Raw genomic sequence first — 19,547 nt, 5'->3', positions numbered from 1 at the left:
TGACTAAGCAACACAACGAGATGCTAATGTGGCACCTCTGTGGGCGTGTCGGAACCCCTCGGAAGCCCGAGAGCGGTGCTCGCCGGTGCAGCGATTGCCTCGGACACAAACTTTTCACATATGCCACAGCAGCACCATGTCTTCCAGTTTTTCCATGATGTTATATGCAGTGTTCTTCAAATATAGGTCACAAAGAATGTGGAGAATAACTACATGTAGTATACATTAGGCAGTTGTTGGAGTGTGTTTATGCTGGTCACCTATATTTCATGGAGGAGAATTTTCTTCAGCATGATATTTGGATTTTCAACACACCCGTGATACTGAATGGCCTAAAATAAGAATGCAGGCCCATTCCGGCCTTGCCCAATGAGATAAGTCACAGTAAATATTTAGAACCCATTATTTTTCTTAAAATGAGAGCTGTGGTTTGTCTTGATCTCCTTGTTTGTCTTGCTTCCCTTTCTGGAACATTCTTGCTTGTGGGTCCCACGGAAAACCCTCGTAGTCCGTTGCTTGCAAACTGTCAGCTATATTCATGTCTGTTTGAGATACCAAGTTTTATGTGAAAGATTACTTATGGTGGCTTTGGCCTCACAACCCCTGTACAGTGCCATATACAGTAGATTACTGTGGTGTCCTCTGATATGCTGAGTCTGTTAGATCTTAGTTTTTTATAATGGTTACTTTATTGTTACCAAAAATGGATGAGATTAGTTCTTCCTGCACAATCACACGCCATTTTCATTTCAGTTTTAAATTGTAAATGGATTGGTTAGAATCACAGTGTATTTGGTATACCAATGATAATCACATTTATACTCCTAAAACAAGGAACAAATAACTAAAAAATGTAAACCATAAATCTAATTCTTTGAAGGGTAAACCTCTGGCAGCAGAAATGAGCCTAATTCAGGCAGTAAATCATCTCATTATCTACCATGCAGTAGTGCAATCAATGCTGCACATTGTTGATATGAAGTCTTAACTAAAATGATGCCAAAGTTACAAAATATTGTTGATTGTGAATGTGAATGTGAATTGGTAAAGCAATGGTAACCAGCTGCTGTTTTATTTAATTACCTAGAAAATCTAAAATCTAAACTCTCTAAATCTTGAAATCAGGGTGATGTTGCATGGTTAAATCTATATCAAGGAGTGGGTGTAGAAATGAAATACAGTTACGCTACCTGCCATATTTGGCAGCTTCCTCCCTCTAGTAGGTCGCTTTAATCAGCAGATACACACAAGAATTAAAAAAAATCCCCGCAGTTCTCTGATGATCAGGCAGAGGAAGGCTGTTGTTGTGGCCACATTTTGTGTAGCAGTGTAACTTTCCCACAGCATTGGCTTGCAACGCTGCAGAAGGTGCATCAAGACCACTGTGCAGATGTCGCACATCAGAGCACAATAAGCCACAGGGATCCCACGCTCCGCCTCGGGGGTTCTTCTCGATGAAACCCCCTACAAGCACTGCTTCGGCCCAGGGTGTTTCCCACACCAGCGCACAATCGAGGGTCACGCTCTGCAGGTCGGAGCGCGGTGCACCAGGCCTCGTCCCTACCTGCCAACGCTGGACAGGTGATCCGGCACAGGGGAGTGTCTGCGCTGCGGTGCTGCCGGCGCTAACTTCGTTCGTCGGCCCCGATGCGTTGAAAAGGAGTCGCGCAAAAGGGAGCGGAGAGGGCGGAAACAAGCCGGAGATAACCTTTCCCCCATCACTATGGCAACCGCACCCCACACTCTGCAAGTGTGTTGAACCCAGGCGTGTGGAGACGAAGACAGAGGAGGAGGAGGAGGACCTGGGGGACAGTCTAGGGAGCCGCTGTGTTCTTTTCAAATGTCATCAGCCCTCCGAGCTGTGTGTACAGGACAGGGACGGGGCTCTGGGAAGCAGCCTGAGGAAAGGGAACACTACGGCTTCTCCATGCCTCCCCTCTGCTCACAGTAACGCCTTTCTGTTAGCAGTAATGCCTTTCTATTTGCTGTAGCGCCCTTCTGTTAGCGGTGGCGCCCTTCTGTTAGTGGTAACAGCCCAGTGTTCGCAGTTACACCCTGCTGCTTGCAGTAACATCTGCCTGTGGTAACGTCTGCCTGCTGCCACAGTATTCTGTGTCGACCGTTAAACATACCTGAGCGCTGGTGCCAAGGTGACAGTGATGGAACAGGTACGAGGGCTAGGCCAGCGGTCTCCCCGTTGTAAGAGACCCTCCCTTTCACTGTAACAGTGTGTCGTCACAGCATGCAGTCCGTGAGCTCAAACAGCGGCTCAGTCGAGAGGATCCTCTTTTGCAAGGTTGAGAGGCTGCGCTAGACACATAATTCACGGCGTAGCAGAATGCAGCACACACACAACATTTGATTAGATCAGTCGGAATGACATTTAGTCATTAATATCCAAGCCAGGAGGGCCAGTGTCCTCATGCCACCTGATAGCCATGGTGAGACGGTGACATGCAGTACACAAGCCTATCCTCAGCTAATGATTCCACAGTGCAGTCAAGACCTGCTGCTTCTGCTTCTTGCTTGTGAAGGAGGGTATAACCCTTGGATCAGATGAGGTGTGTGTGCGCACAGCATGTGTTTTTTTTTTTTGGTATCTTTGATTTTCTGTGCATCTTGGGAAGCCCCCTCAGCATTATTCCGCATTATTCCCTACATTGTGTCCACTGACCTACTCTGCCTTACCCTCGAGCGCATTTTAACGGTTAAGATTCACACCACCCATGTGAAAGCCTCGTGTTTATAGCCAACAGCCATGACAGTGTACAATAGTACAGTGTACAATAGTACAATAGTACAGTGACAGTCTGTTAACTTCACAGTTAACAGACTGTAGTCTGAGAGAGAATTGATGCAAAAAAAAAAAAAAAAAAACAACAACACAAGCTGATTCTTAATAAAATGAGTCACAGATCAAAGCTTTCGCTGGGTAAATGGAGCTGATTCCGCCCGCCGGTCACCGCACATGGGTGCGGGATGTGAGGTGCCCCTGTTCGACGCTGTCCACACTTCCAGCCCAGTGGATCAGTGCATGGCAGGGATCGCATGACAGGGGCTCTGGGCCCCTGGAGCTGATGACTCGTCAGGAGCGGTGCGTGCCGGGAAATGTGTCACGCTCCCTGGCCTCGACCCTAATGCGTATGCGTTCACATGAACATCACCAGAGTTAATGTGGAGTTAACATAGAGCCATTGCTGCTGTTATGCATATAATGTGCTGCTATGTATGTAAAGTGCACCCCCACCCCCACTGTTACACACAGGAAATATAATCCTGTGTTATTGTCGCATTTAATCCAGGTAATGACGATGCCTTAAGGGGGGAAAGGTCTTGTGTTCGGGTGTATTTGCGAATCCAGAGAAGTGTGGGCAGAGATTAACACTAAACCTATGTGCTATTAAGCTGCTGCTGTTGTCATGTAATGTTTGTCTACTTGTCTTTAACTGGTCGCATGTCAACAGATTTGGTCCGGATGTGGTATTGAATTGTACCATTTGAATTGACAGTAGTTTCATCACTTTAATCATGTATTCATACAATGGAATGGAAATAACTGAGGGATATACTCTAGATAATGCTGCTCTTGCATTATATTTAAACTGTAAGATGAAAATGGATTGCATGTGTAACCAAGCCATTGCTTCTCACTACTGTCTTCCTCCTCCTGTTTCTTTGCCGGTCTGCGTGTGTCCATCCATCCCCCAGATCTGGTTCTCCCAGCAAGGAGCAGTTTCCCCCTGCTCTCTTACCCACAATTCTTTCTGATTATATTTTGTGTTTCCACAGAACCTGCAGTGGGCCCGAGATGTGTTGCTAGGAAGCAGTGTCCCATGGCAACAGCTGAAGCACATGCCAGCACAAGGACTTTTCTGCGAGAGGAACAAGACTAATCTGTTCAATGTAAGTTGCACAGTTGACTAAGGGTGAACAGAACCAATGAGAGAGATCCAATGAGTTTGTAGGCTCCTTATGAGCCCCACCTTGTTTCTTGCATCTTTTGCCCTCAGTATAGTATTTATATCCTGTCCTCTTTGGTCCTGCACAAGTTTCACATCCACTTTATGCAAGGATCATTTCAGATGTCAAAACTAGAGTGAATTTTTTGGGAGATTTTAAGAGGCATTGTGCTGGGGAATCCTTTTGCACACCACACAAAAGTTTACCCGTTTCCAGTTCATTTCCATGGCTCCGTGCTCTCAGGCTTCCATCCGATTAGATGAGCCCTTTGACAGAAGAATGGTTGAGAGTCTTGATAATTAATGCATTGTGTCGGTGCCACAGTCTGAGAACGAAGACGTCATCCCGACTCCGAAAGAGTAAAATGGAGGAAATGGCTTTTGCTAATGTGGACCACGCGCCTCCCCAGACCTCACAGGCTGCTTTGATTAGTCACTCCTCACAGGCTACATTTCTCATTTCCGTGTGCATTCCTTTTGATTATTGCCAGGAATTGAAGGGGTCTGGGGTGGGGAGGAACATTTTTCCCCTGTTGTGTTTTTTTGTGGGTGCTCAGCAGTTACGGTGGTCTGGTCGCGGTTCGCTTTAGAAAGACCTCACGCTGGCTGGAGGTATGTATTTGGATGGGTTTTTGTTTTTTGTGAGGTCTGTGGTTGGAGGGCTGGATAACAGCGTGTGTTCTCAATGGGGCACTGCCTGGCCCTAATGGATGGATGGTGAAATTGCTGCCCACTGCTTAATGGATACGGTTATATGAGCATTTTCAGATTCACCGGGATGAAGTCAAAGTGGAGGTTGCCGTTAGCTTCCCTGCTCCTAAATTGCAGTGCCGCGTGGTAGTTTTCTCGTAGGTCTTGCCGGCACAGTGGTATACCGCGCTAGCGTTACGCGATGGAGCTGTTTGCCGCTGCGTGGGCGGAAGGTGCTGTGTTCTGACCCCTTTCCAGAAGACCAGTGGGAACAGGCTGTAGCCACAGCGAGCGGGGGCCCGTCGCAGGCTTTCTGGGCGGGAGGGACGCCGCTCCCGCTGGGAACTGGGCATCCTTCCCCTTTGGAACCACACCGACCTGTGCTCTGGCCTGCCTGCAGAGCCCAACTGTCGCCCGGCACCAAAAGGAACGAGGCGTTTCTCCACGGAGCGATCTAGAGAAACCTCGGGCCGGCGCGGGTTTTGTGTTTCGGTTTGATGAAAAACTGTTAGGGCTCTGACCCGCTCTCTCAGCATCACCGGACCCGAGTGCTGTGGTTAGCGAGTCAGAGGGAGAGAGCGCGCATTGGGGCGCGGTGCTCAAGCGTGAAACAGCAACTGCTTATGGCGGGGGAGGGAAACGGGTCCAGGCCGCATCAGACACCGCAAGAGACTCCTCCTCAGAGCCCTCCTCTACAGGGGTGTCATCTGAATCTCTCTGTTCCAGCCCACTCACTCTACATTATATAGGTCACCCTGCCCTACTTTTCTCCTTGGATTGGCTGGGGTATTTGTACTGGGCCAGGCTGGGCCCATGAAGGCTGACCCACATCCTGGTTCCCTGACATGTTCCAATATCAAGTCAATATATTATTTATTTGCGCCATCATCACTAATTTATTTCACGTAGCCTGTAATCACTAAATTTGTGTTTCACACCCTTTCCAAAGAGGGCCCAAAATTATCAGCACTTTCTGTATTCTGGTTTAGAGCCTCTGTCTCCCTACAGAAGACCAGACACCTGTTTGCTTGGCCATAAGTGCGTTTCGCTTCTTTCCTCATGGAATTGTGTGTTGGGTTTACTTTGCGGTTCCATCGGTAAGCACTTGAAGGCGTGGCACAGCTGCTGAGATGAATAGAAGCTTAGTGTGCTGCCTTGATGGAGACATTGATGAATGTGCAGCCTCTCTCCCTCAACCCCAAATGGAAGTAGCTGCATCACAGGTCTGTGTGTGCAATGGAGCTGGCAGGTGGGAGTGGGGAAGCATGCGGCACTGTCACGGAAGTGGTGGCAACTGCAGAGCATGGTATCTGAACCCTTAGTTCCTCAAAATGTACCTATCACTGTCAGTATCAGCACAATCTGCGTTCCCGCTCGCTTTGAGAAAGCGAAAGTTCTTATCTGACATGAAAGCTGTGTTTGATTATAAATGGAACCCTTTTTAAAGCAGATTTTGTATATTTGAGTCTCTGCGTATGTATATAGAAGGAGTTTTTTCCTCCTCTTCCTCTAAGAACAGGAGTTGTACTGTGTAAACTGTAATTCGATCTGTAAGCAGTGTGTGCACTGATTGGGAATAATCCACAGGTTATTCTGAAAAGCGTCCAGGGCTTTGCTGTTGTAACCTCTGGAGCTGACGAGGAGCTCATCACGGCTGTTGTTTTTTACACTGCTCCCTCGGGTTGCGGCGGGCCGATTCGGCCTGATCCTGCGAGGGGGGGGTGGGGGGTGGGGGGGGGGTGGGGGGGTGGGGGGGCGATGGCGTGCTCCTCTGCACTGTTCTCCCTGCACGCACCTGCATGCATGTGCACCCGCCCACTCGCCGCACAAACTGTCCTGCAACGCTCAAAAGAAAACTGAGAAGTAGATGCACTCTGCCGTTGTCTCGAGCGGAACCGTAATATGTTGGGGGGGGGGGGGGGTTTGCTCCACGCCTCCGGCGTTGACTTGCAATTAAGATCCTACCCGACAAGCAGCGCTTTTTGCTGTTTGAGATTTTGAAAATTGCCTCCCCAGGAATTGAAATGAATTATTTGCAACAGTGCAGTGGGTTTTTGTTCACTTAGAAATGTTGTTTTGCATGGCTACAGTATATGTTGCATAAATGCTTCACAGATGCATTCGCGTTTGAAAATTCAACAGTGCTGATTTGTGGAGAACTTGCGCTGTGGAAAAAGCTAACCCTGAGGGGATTGCGTCCTGGTTTGATTAAAGGGTTTCTCATCTTGTGTTGCTTAAGCCCCCCTCCCCACCATCCCCCCCCCCCCTCTGTCTTGGGCGGATTGCGAGATTGCCTTCTCCTCCGGAGTTGCGGATTGGAGCGGCCCAGGTGACGGGCATGGCTTCAGGCTCCGGAGGCGGCACGAAAACCGGTCTCCGGCACGGATGCGCGGATCGCCGTTCCCAGCCTCTCGGCGTCGGTGTGTAATCTCACACATCAGGCAGCTCCGGCGTGTTGCTAAGCAGTCGCGGGCCGGGCTCGTGACTGCGCTGCGTCCTCGGGAAAGGGTGCGGGCATCGGAGGTTGCTGTGAAGCGCAGCCATCTGATTCCATGGCTCCCAGCCTTACAGCAGCAGGAGGATCAGCACCATCTGCCTGCGGTCCTACAACCCAAGGCCGGGGAGATTTAAGGCTCTTCTCCCCCTTCCGTTCTCTTCTTACAGGATTTCATTTGATTTCATTTTCCTAAGGACGAGGGTTTAAACACTCCCACGCTGCGGCCAAGGACAGCACTGCTCATCAGAAATGACACAATTGGTTGACCAGTTGGTTTATTCCTTTGCGGGCGGAGTCGTCAACAAGCTGCAATGCCCGGTATCAGTGCTCTGAGTGCCCCCCTATTAAATCACATTTACATTACATTACTGGCATTTAGCAGATGCTCTTTTCCAGAGCAACTTACATAGGTTAGTTTTTTTTTTTTTTATATATATATTATCTTTATACAATGGATATTTACTGAGGCAACTGTGGGTTAAATACCTTGCCCAAGGGTACAACAGCAGTGCCCCAGCGGGGAATCGAACACGCAACGTTTCGGTTACCAGCCTTTCTCCTTAACACTATGTTATACTGCCGCCCTGCTATGCTACCACCCCCCTCCAGCTTTGGCCGCAGACCTGAGCAGCCGAAGCCCCTCCCTCTGTCCCCCTGCAGACGCTTGCATGCACACCTTAAGCCACAGGCAGCCGGAGTCAGAGGGAGCACAGACCGCACGCCGCTCAGGCCTGACTCACTCCAGTGACATCACAGCGAGGCCCCAGTCCTTGCATCGGTCTTATCAGCGTTGTGGTTCATCGATCTTGGCAGGAGGTTATGTAACGGTGGGACAGCCATATCTAGGTGTTTGTGTATCCCCCCCCCCCTCTCTCTCTCTGCCAGTAGCACTGTGGCCTCTATCAGAGGAGCTCTATTGGAAATCAATGGGGAAGTATGAGAGTTCTCTTCAAACCATAAACTTAGAATCAGACACTCTGGGCCACTATCTCAAAACATTACATATCGATTGATTTTTTTTTTTTTTCCTTTTTTTCCCCTCATGAAAGGGAGTAAAAAAAAAGTTGTCATTTTCAGTAATGTTCTAGTAGCAGGGAGCTGAACAGCACAGCACTCAGTAGCTTGCCGCACCACATTTCTGTCTCTGTACCTGTTGTCGCTCATAACGTGATCTGTACCGTAGGGTGTGCCAGCCTTTTGGCTTCATGCTGTGCACACGCGCATGTGTGTGCGTGTGCGTGTTTGACACAGAGAGAGAGAGAGAGAGAGAGGGCTGGTGCGAGGCCAGCTTTGCAGCCCTCTGGAAGCACGGTTGTGTGTTACGTAGGTGGAGTTGAGACTGGGAGAACTAGTTGGTATGTGCAGGGGAGGAGGAGTGTTAGGGGGGCAGATGGATCTCGTTTTTTCATCTGGGTCTCTCCGGGCCCCGCTGGGCGTACGGCTCCGGCTCCGCCAGGCCTGTCTCTCGACCGCTCAAGTGGGTAAGTCGAAGTCAGCACATTTTTTTTTTCGGTACTCTCCTTTGTTATGACACAAGCAACAGGAAACAGGAAAAGCGAAGGTGTGTGTGCAAGCGAGCGTGTGCAGTGAGAGGGGCAGCCCGGCAGAGAGATGAGGAGGAGGGGGAGCGGAGGCTGGCGGTGTGTGTTGCAGTCTGGCGGGGGTGTGGGTTCTCCGAGCACACGGTGCACTCCTGTTGCAGAGAGAGCTCGCGGTTCCTTTCTCGCTCCCGCAGATGCGTGCAGACATACACAAACTCTCTCCCTCTCTATGTCTTTGCCTCTGCCTCTACAGCATGCGTTGTAGCTCCCCCCCCCCTTTCCATCTCAGCAAGGCAGTGTATCTGTGCTTGCTTTGGCAGAGTCAGATGGTGAGCGGCTCTCTCGCTTGCTCTCTCTTTCTCTCTTGCTTGCTCTCTCTCTCTCTCTCCTCTCGCTTGCTCTCTCTCTCTCTCTCTCTTCTCTCGCTTGCTCTCTCTCTCTCTCTCTCTCTCTCTCTCTCTCTCTCTCTCTATCTCGCTCACTCACTCTTCTGTTTGTGTATGTTGTGTGTGGGTGTGTGCCGGTGGGCGGGAAGAGCCCAGCCCTCCTCCCATTGGTTGGCTGCAGCCTAAAGGGGCCGGCGCTGACTGTGTACACAGTGAGCAAGGGAGAGGGGAGGGGAGAAGAGAGGAGAGAAAAAAAAAAAAAAACCCTAGCTGGCTGGGGTCAGGGGAGAGCGGAGATAGAGAGAGTGCGTGGGTGTTTTGTTGTGCCATGGCAGGGTTTGAAAGAGAAAGAGGAGCTAGTCAGCCCGTCTGTCAGTGGCACGCTGTGTCTCTCGCCCCTGACGCCAGCATTGCTGCCCGATCCGTCCGAGCTGCCTCCTCTTCCTCCCCCTCCTCCTCCTCCTCCACCGGCAGAGCGCTCAGCCCCTCTTCTCTCCGGCTCTCTCCCGCCGCACTCCTGGACCCAGCATCTGCGCGCGGCCCACTGCACTGAATCGCGGGAGTTCTCAGTCCGGGTGGGGGCGCTGGCAGGGCTGGCGGTGGCTTTACATCCAGCAGGAAATCCTCCACAGGAATAATAACACAGGCTTTGAGTGCAGTTCCTTTCATTTGTGATGGTGAGTTTTTCCTCTCTCTTTTTTTCCCTCCCTTTTTTTCTCACCCTTTCTTGTTGATAGAATGTTGCTGTTCATTAACGCTAGGAAGGATTCCTGCGCGGCTTTGCTTTTGCGAGTTCTACTTCTTGGGAGCAGGAGGTACGGGTTGGGGGGGGGTGTGTTTTGGGGGGTGGGGAGGTGGAGTCTTTTTGTCAATCCTCTGGAGAAAGCAAGGAGAGTTGACACGAGTCCATGGCTTGTTTCAAAGCAGTCTGTCAACTCTGCCTGTGTTTTCTCAAGTGCGGCGGATTGTTTTTTTCCCAGAAACCGAGCGCTGAAAAGACTTGGAAACTCCTGTGTTTTGCGGAACCCGTTTCTTTGTCGTTCAGATGTTCCCCCTCCGGGGCAAATTGACAGGTTACATCACACAGCGGCCGTGTAGGTCCTTATTAGGGCTTGAGGTGACACGCAGTTTCAGCCGTCACGGGTCAGAGCACGGAGTGGACAGTCACCGCCTCTGTGGAGGGAACCAAACTTGTTTGCTGATGTGTGCCATTGGAGGAAAACAAAGTGCAGTGTGTCCACAGATCATTACCCTCACAAACCGCCATTCACGGGGGTCAGGAGACTGGGGGGGGACCGTTCGTGGGAACCAGGGAATCAAACTGCCAGGCTTCACTTGGCTCGTCTCCAAGACGGTCCGGTTCAGAAAAGCTGGAAGCATGTGGCTCATGCAGTCAATAGTAGAATCCAGCATCTTTTACGGGCTTCTGAAAACCCTTCACCCTCCACCTCCCACACCTGCCAGGTTTCGCTCTGTCTGATTAATGATTTTTTTTAACTCTGTGAACTTTATTGTGGCTTTGATCACAGGTGAAGCGCGAGTGTAATTCATATCTCGGCTATGAATAATTGAAGTTCCTCCTCTGCCAAGATATCCAGGGTTGCATGTTAAGCAAGGAGTTTGCAAGAGAATACCAAAAGGGGAGCGAGTCTGAGAGAGTCATTCCCTCCCCTCGCATCCAGCAGGCTTTATGCTTAATAAATAGGCTATTCAAATAAGCGATGAGAGCTTCTTGTGTAAATTATTTATTTGTGCTGATTATTTGTGTGAAGTATTTTCCCCCCATGGATCTGTGGCTGCTGATCAAAATCCCAGAATGAAAAGAAACAGGATATTAATGAAGACAGTAAGCACACCGTGCTCCCCAGTATCTATGTTTTACTGCAGAATAAATGCTTCATATCCACAAGTCAAAGCAGCACGCGTGTGAGAGCACTTGCCCTGTCTGTACAGACGTGTGTTGGGTCCCACCGCTTTGGCATTAATCTTTAAATAAAAAAAATTTTAAAAAAACACGTTTGGCTCCCAGCGCAGATGGGTGCTAGGAATAGGAAGGTGGCAGGCTGACATTTGCATGTTAATGCTGTTTTCTTGTTTTTGCTTAGCTTGGCAGAGCCAGGCGATAACACAGACTCACAGTAGTGAAAACAGTGCTTTCGGTTATGAGTTTTGAGGGCCCCTTCCCTCCCCCCTGTCCTCACCGCCCCCGTCGTTGCAGGAGGGTCCCTGATCCCTGCCCAGTTTAGCAGGGAGTGGGCCTGGGAGCCCGGGACAGCCCTACGGGGCGGCCGAGCGCCTGCCGGTGCTTCCCTCACGTCCCCAATTAGAGGCGGAGGGGATTCCCTGTGAGGGGAGGGCCAGCTGCTCCAGGACAGCTCCCTGCCTCCTGCCCCTGGCCCATCTTTTATTCATGCACAGCAGCCCTAAGAGAGCAGGGGGGAAGCTTTCTCACTGTCTTCCTCTCACGCTCTCACTCCCTTCTTCTCACACCCCCCCCCACTCTCTCCCTCTCTCCCTCTCTCCCTCTCTTTCCGTCTCTCTCTCTCTCTCCCTTTCTCACTTTCTCCTTCCCTTTCTCAATCTTTCTCTCTCCCTTGTTCTCTCTCTCTCTCTCCCTCTCACTTTACTGCTTTTTCAGCATGCAAAAATGTAACAAGTAACAACAGTGTAGTGAGTGATAATGAAGAACAAACACAAAATTTACATTTCTAATTTTGATGGCAAAAAAAACAAAAATTGAGATGCAACTTTGTTGTCTACATACATAAACACATTTACAAATAAATGTATAATTATGATAACTACAAGAAGAAGAAAAGTGTTAAATTTAAATGTTGGTTCATTGTTTAATGAAGTGTGTGAGTGGTTGACTCACTGTTCCTCAGACCATGGCAGGTAGTGATATACTGTACTGCCAGGATGCAAGGTTTTCTTTCAGGAGAAGTGAAAGTTTTTGAAAGGTAGAGTGAAATAGAGTCTATTTTGATTATTTTAGATGAATATTACTGTTGGATTTTGGTGTATTTTTCACATTTTAAATTGAAATGCTTTGTCAAGTATCAGTTCTTTGGATTTGCAGTGCGAGCACAGCTGGTCATCTTTAGGTAGTCTTATTTGCCTGTGTTGGCCTTTTTCAATGGCGGTGTTCACTGAGTCTGCACTTTGTCAGTGTATACCTCAGATTTTTGTCAGTCACTGTGGTTAGGTAATCTGTCACAGTGAACTGTTTTTTAGAACCAAAATTGATTCTCCCCGCCTCCCTCTCTCTCTCTCTCTCTCTCTCTCTCTCTCTCTCTCTCTCTCTCTCTCTCTCTCTCTCTCTCTCTCTCTCTCTCTCTCTCTCTCTCTCTCTCTCTCTCGCTTTCATTTGCTCTCTTTCCCTGGCAGAGCATGATCTGAAGACAGATTATTATAAAAGTCTGCCTGAATTATTGATGGAACCATTGTTTGGCTGCTGTGTTTGATACCTGATTAAATTGTAAATTGCTTATGATATCGGGAGGGGGAGTTTCATGCTGTGAACCCCTCTTCAACACACACACACACACACACACTCACACACACACACACCCACCCCCTTCATTCCCTTCAAGACCCTCTGCTAAGTGCCAGCAGATATAAAGTGGCGATCCAGGCAGCTGCACTGAGTTTACCTCTCAGTCAAGCATGGAGGCCCTGTTGTCAAGACCGTCCCTGCCAACAGAGCGGACGGCCCCGTGTCACTTCCTCATGTCGATAAGAGTAGAGTCACAGCTGCGAGGTTTGAACGTTGGAGTTGTGCAATCACTCCAGTGAATGGCGAACTATATTTAAACCTGGCTGACTTTCATGAAAGTATTATTACAATGTTGTATTTTTAGTACAGCAGTAGCTTAGCAAGCTAGCTTTCTAGTAAACCAGCTCCGTGAGTACACAAGGCGGATGTACTCCATAATACTCCATAATACTGTAGATACTGTTACCAATTTGGCGATGCCAGCTTCGCTGTGTGCACACGTTTGAGCAAGCTGATCAGATGCTTAATCAAAGATAAAATAGGGCCTCATACGGTTCTCCACTGCGGTGCTGACATTTCCTCCCAGCAGATGCTTTCATATACGCACGCGCACGTGTGTGTGTGTGTGTGTGTGTGTGTGTGTGTGTGTGTGTGTGTGTGTGTGTGTGTATGTATGTATATATATATATATATATATATAGATATATAATATTTTATACCCTCCCTCGGTCGATTGCATCCTCCGCACCGATCCGTGGGCCCCAGCACTGCCGCCTCAGCACACTGCTGCTTTCTCCCCTCCCTGGCAAATAATGACATTCGGCGGTGCACAGCGCTGTATCGGAACGCCCTTTTACTCAGCCTTTTTAAATGATCTCTTCGCGCAGGAAAAAATGTTCTAATAAGGCCGATCCCTGCAGGGCCACGCAGGGAATGACCCATCCCCCGCCGCGCGGCTGTAATAAGGAAGCTCCTGGAGCCTCCGCAAGTCTTCCGTGTGCGGCGCAAACGCGGTCAGTTTTTCCATACCTTTTTTTTTTTTTTTTTTTTTGTAAGAAACCTCTTCCTTTTTTCCTAAGAAACATTGGGAGTTGCTACACTTAAACATTTTGGACATGGGAGGCCTCCCTGTGTCTGACAGGGTTACTGCTGTAGCATGTGTTGAATCTTCAGGTGAGACCAGGTAGGGGGAAATGTGCAGCTAAGTGGATAGGACTTCTGTACACAAAGAAGAGATAGAGATACCGCAGTTCTCCTCCTTGCTTCCCTTCTTACCCTTGACAGATAAAATGCTCCGGTCCGTACACTCTCTGAAAGAGCCTCTTTCATATTACAGTTGTAGTGATCTGGAATGCGCTAAAATGACTATACGGTTTCATATTACCAGGGATAGAAAAGCGGTAGCCGCCAAAGGAGCACTTGTGCCTGACTGTGGGAAGTATGGTATGTTTTATATTCAATGTTATGTAAGTGTAATACAGTATAGTATGATGACTTCATACTACTTCCGCATGGTGAAAGATTGTTCAGATTTCATTCTGGTATAGGCAGAATTTCGCATATGTGTAAATTCTGTATATATATATATATATATAAAACAACTTCTCTTGTAAAGTCCTGCAAATCGGCTTTATCCGTTGTGGAACAGAATAATCTGTGCAAAGCCATGGCTACGGCTCTCCCAGAGCAGATTTGCTGTGATTCTGTGCTGAAGAGGATCCTTCCACCATTAGGTTTGTTTTTCCAAGTGGTCACAGCCCCTCCCTGCCAGGTTCAGCCTGGTTGTGAAGCTTTTGGTAATCTGTGCAGTGGAAGGTTTAAAGCCTCCCCTTGGCCCCGTGTCTGATTGCGCTACACAGAGGCAAATGACTGCAGCATGGCGTTTGACAGCCTTTGCCTGTCCTATTTCTGTATGGATTTTATCGACCGTGAGCCTCCATCATATCGTGGTGTTTCCCTCCAAAAGCCCAGTCATTTAGGGTGATCAGCGCAAAACAGATAAGCCACGTGCAAGCAGTTCTGGGATTGAAAGCCATTCCCCAGTCCCTTTGGTCTGTTGTTTTAAAGCCTCTGGGGAGAGGAGAAGAGAACAGATCAGATCTATCATTGCCGTCATCCACCTTGGTTTGAACCCATCTCCAAGCACTTGGAATGACCTCATGACGTTGTCTTTATCACCCTATGGATTATTTATCTGGACAGTCAACACGCAAGCACTGCCACAGAGACGAAAAGACGTGTCCAAAACTGACCGTCCGACACCAATCACAAAGCCCTTCCACACAGAGGATAAACCCGCTTTACACATCTGACTTCCTTTGATAAATTACTTTTGCGGTGTTTTTTTTTTCTTCCCCCCCCCCCCCCCCCCCCCAGCTGCCGTCCCCCTCCCGTCCTTCTTCCTGCTTCATGAAAATCAGATATCTGCCTCAGATAAACGTGGCCTTGTTTCCTCTGATGAGGAAACTCCCCCGGAACGAGAGGATGCAGAGAGGAGCCGCCGCTGCCGCCGCCGTGCGCTGGCCCACAGAGGCAGCTCATTTGTTTGATTCCATCACGGCGCTCCTGGCAGACGACCCGCCGTCCGCTCTTCCTCTTCCGGGCGCCGCCCTTCTGAGGGACACGTGCTGACCAGGCGCCCAGTCGGTTTCAGCGGCGCGTTGTCCCCCATCTGCGGTCCCTCCCGTCGGGGGCCCGGCTCCCGCTAAGATCCGTACGGCTTCCGGGAGTGCCTGTCGTCTTCAGTTTCCTGGTTGTTGTGAACTGCAGGTCGTTGATCAGAAATATACATTGTTCTCTGCCATAATGCCTTTACCCTGTGTGGAAGTGGTGATGTATTGACTCGGAAGCAGTAAATACATACAGCAGATTGGTGTATACAGCTGGTCCCCTGGTTGCTCGAGTGACACTGATCGCCAGGCTGTCCCCAGGTTCTTCCACTGCGGCTGGACTGCTTAGCTAAGGTTCCAGGTGGTTTTCCATCTGTTTGATTATGCTGACCCAGGCCAGCTCAGCCCTTTGGCTTTCCACATTGCTCTCCTTTGCTGGCGGAGCTAAAAAAAACAAGCAAACTATGGAGAAAGGGTCACTGTGGCACCACTGACCACATCAAACACATAGAGGTATATTGGAGTGATGTACAGCCTTTGTTTTTAGGGGTGACCTGGACCTTTAGCTGCAAAGTCCATGTAGTTATTTCCATCTTTCTGTAGTTTCCAGCATTGGCTGTGACATTATGTGCTCTAGCTCGGGTTACATATGTGGACAAGCTTGCTTGTTCTCTTCTCAGCATTACATTTACCTTATTGTCATTTAGCAGGCGCTCTTATACAGAGTGAGTTACACAGGTTACAGTTTTTACATGTTATCCATTTATACAGCTGGATTTTTACTGAGGCCATACTCGGTTAGATACCTTGTCCACAGGTACAGCGGCAGTGCACCTGCGAGGAGTAGAACCAGCAACCTTTCGGTTACAAGCTGTGCTCCATAACAACTTGGTAAACTGCCACCCCTGCTTACAGGCACTGCAGTAGAAAAGTATTTGTTCTGCAGCAGGTTGGCCACCTTTAGCCACAGCTCATGGTAGCCCAGTTCCAGCACTACAGTGGAAAAGAGGTGTCTCTGTTCCACTGGCCCTGCTTTGAGGGGGGGGGGGGGTTGAAGGGGTCGCACGCGTCCAGCATAAGCTCATGATGCTCTGCCTTCCAAATAGCAGCATGTTTTCCATCCACCCCCACCGGGGCCCAGCAGAACCACAGAATGCCTCAGTGCGGCTCACCGAAATGAATCCCTCTCACCCCGTGCTTCCCTTTCTTTCCTGCGGGTACGAACATTTCTTCCTGTTAATTGTTTCCTGATGTCAGGCCTGCTAACAGGCCACAGTGCTCGGGAGTGGGGGGGGGGGGGGCCCGGGGCTCTGCAATAGGAAGCAGCTGTGCACATCCCAGACGCAAATAAACATTCAAAGGCTCTCAAATTAGCCTGGCGTGCTTCCCTCTACCCAAAAATACAGTTGCGAAAGGGGCCAGAGGGATGGCTACATCACCTGCCCTGCAGAGAGTCTGAAGACTATACACTGTACAATGTGGAATGTCGGAAATGTGGCTTAAGTGTGTGTTCTGCCTCGTGTTTGGACAGCAACAGAGAAGGAATTCGTTCATGGAGTAGGCATACAGTTTTTTTTTTGAGTTTTGAGCAGTTTTGAGCTGTTGAAAGCTGCTTGAGCTGGAAAATGGTTTTAACTCATCAAGACAGCACTGCTGAATATGACATCATAATTAAAACTGATTGTCCTGTGGGTTACATCAGCCGCGGTTAGGTGTGGTTATTGATGCGTTTTCTGGTCCGATTCACTTGAGATTGTTTGTTTGAACGTTTCCCCCTCGCTGAACAAGCTGGTGCCACACCTTCATGTGAGCAGTGACTTATTGATGTAGCCGTCCGGACCTTCCCCAGCTTGCTGGCGAAGCAGATTGCTCCGAAACAGAGTGTCTCCACCTCCCACAATGCCTCGCTCCTCCTCTTAACAGGATTAAGCTTTTCGTTTCATTGTAGCCTCCATTTGCGTTCATTATCCTCTGTGTCCACAGACCCTTTTCATATGAAAATACATCTGTAGAATTCATCAGCGTTGCACACGTAGCTTTTTCTTTACAGAAACAGCCTGTGATGAAACTGTGAGTTGAGCGAACCTGATAAGCAGGGTCGCACATAAGCCGATTTCCGTGACACAACCGAAGTGAGAATTGCTGCCGATGTGGGTTAGACCTGGGCTTGGCTAGATAATAGAATTGAACCTTTTTCTTCTCTCGGGTCTCCTCCAGGGAATCTGGCGTATTCCAGTGGATGAAATTGATCGCCCAGGCAGCTTTGCATCTCATATGAACCGATCCATCGTGCTCTTGCTGGAGGTGCTGTCTCAGCTGAAGGACCACGACACTCTGCTGAAAGTCTCATTCATGCTCCAGAGAACCCCTGACCAGGGAAAGTGAGTATCATTATCTCAGTTCCACGTCAGTGGAGGAGGGGATTTTTGCAATCTGCATTTGTATTGGGAAGTGCAGTGAGTGCTTTGGTTGCTTTTGTAATCACTTATCTCCCTCCATCTCTTTCTCTGTCACTCCCTCTCTCTCTCTGCTTTGACTTTGAAGGAAGTATTTGCGGGATGTGGATCGGCAGGTTTTGGCCAAGAGAGCGTTTTTCCTCACTGTAAAAGTACTGGAGGACAATCTGAACAAACTCACGGGGGTAAGGAGCCACACCCAGACTCGCACAGACACACACATGCATAAACACGGACAAACAGACACACACGCACACACACACACACAACATTGTGCCTTCAAGTAAGTAAGTCACATTTACCAGCAGAACAACAAGCTGCTCAAAGTGAAAATGACATTGAAGGACTTTCAGTTTGGCTGTTTTTACACTTCCAAGTCACCCCACTCCGCTTCTTCTCAGGTGTCAGAGCAGCCTTCCAAAGTGCCGACGCCCCCCATGGGGGAGATGACGACGACGGACGTGTCCAACAGGCCCGGCGCGGAGGATGGCAAGCATGCGCCGCCCAAGAAGCCAGGGCTGACGGAGGGGGCGTGCCCGTCAGGCCAGGAGGCGGGGCCACGGGAGGCCCCTCAGGGACCGACCTCGTTGCAGGTCATGGATATGCTGGAGCAGCAGCAGCAGCAGGCGGCCGAGCGGCCAGAGAGGAGGGAGGGCCCGGGGGGCGAGGGTGCCAGGCCGGGGCACGAGGAGCCCATGGAGCTGGACGCTGGGCTCTGGGCTGGGGCCGCCAGGACCGCAGACTCTTTCCGTGCCCCCCAGGAGCCGGAGGCCCCCAGGGCCGGTGCGGACTCAGCGGAGAAGGGAGCCGAGTGCAGCCGGGCCCCGGAGCTCTCTCTGGAGGAGCTTAGCATCAGCTCCAAGCAGCAGCAGCTGCAGGCCACCGCGGCCAAAGGACAGCTTTCCGGCAGCGCGACGGAGCCGGGGTCGGCCTCGGCACGCAGGCCCAGCAGGAAGAGGAAGCTGCTGGAGGACGTGGAGTCCGGGAAGACGCTCCTGCTGGACGCCTACAGGGTGTGGCAGCAGGGCCAGAAGGTCATGACCTACGACCTGGGCCGCATCGAGAAGATCATGTCTGAGACCTACATGCTGATCAAGCAGGTGACTGATCATGAACTTTGATTCAAAAAGGGGCTTTTTCATATGTGCTTGCTCAGTCATTCAGTCTCTGGGTAGGAAGCTTGCTGTGGGGGAATTCCCCTTCGTAAACACACGCGCACACACACACACACGCACACACACAGTCTTATTCCCTGAGAGCTGGGAAAACCCAGATGCCCTGCACCTGCATGTTGTGGAAGCATTAAACACTTTCCCCAGGCTGTAATGAATCCTTGCTCAGCGTTCTGTGGTGAAAACAGCATGAGGTCTGAGTGTCTGTTTCCTGGAGTGGCCATATTTCTCTGTGCTCAATACGTGGCCAGATTAAATGCTGTTATTATTACATCAGTGACAATTTGAAACCATTTTTTATTTGCGATATAGGTCACTGCTTTCAGTTGGTAATTGTTCTTAAGTGGAACTCCTTATTTGGAGTTTGTGGCTTAGAAATTAAGAAATGTTGCCCTTTCAAAGCAAGATCATTTCTCCCGGAGACGGTTTTCAAACGAATTGGCCATCTTTCCTGAGAATACACAGAGTATATCAAGTGATGCCAGAATGACATGAGAAGTTGACATCGTTAGCTACATAATTTTGCTCTGTTTCTCTTTGTTGTGAAGTCACTAATTCTCGGATATTGAACTCATGCATGCCTCTGGTGTTTGTAATGAATCCCGTACCTGGATGATCATGGGCTCCATGTTCCATGAGATTACTTTGGTCGATCTGGCGCATTGACTGGCAGGACTGATGTAATACTTAATTGAGTGCCGCTAGATATCCGTCATTTCCTTGTGTCCCGTTTCCTGGCCG

General features: G+C 49.6%; 1 protein-coding gene across 1 annotated transcript in view; it reads left to right on the top strand.

Annotated features, from left to right (window-relative positions):
• cabin1 (calcineurin binding protein 1) overlaps positions 1 to 19,547 on the top strand; it is a 64,876-nt gene that overhangs the window by 30,703 nt on the left and 14,626 nt on the right. Inside the window, exons 30-33 of the mRNA XM_036525895.1 lie at positions 3,790 to 3,903; positions 17,396 to 17,559; positions 17,723 to 17,819; positions 18,036 to 18,734. Coding sequence (XP_036381788.1) covers positions 3,790 to 3,903; positions 17,396 to 17,559; positions 17,723 to 17,819; positions 18,036 to 18,734 — 1,074 coding nt within the window. The remainder of the gene's footprint in view (positions 1 to 3,789; positions 3,904 to 17,395; positions 17,560 to 17,722; positions 17,820 to 18,035; positions 18,735 to 19,547) is intronic.

This window comes from Megalops cyprinoides, chromosome 4 (assembly GCF_013368585.1).
Source record: "Megalops cyprinoides isolate fMegCyp1 chromosome 4, fMegCyp1.pri, whole genome shotgun sequence".
NCBI lineage: Eukaryota > Metazoa > Chordata > Actinopteri > Elopiformes > Megalopidae > Megalops > Megalops cyprinoides.
Note: the sequence above shows the minus strand (reverse complement) of the source record. Positions and strands in the feature narration are given on the sequence as shown.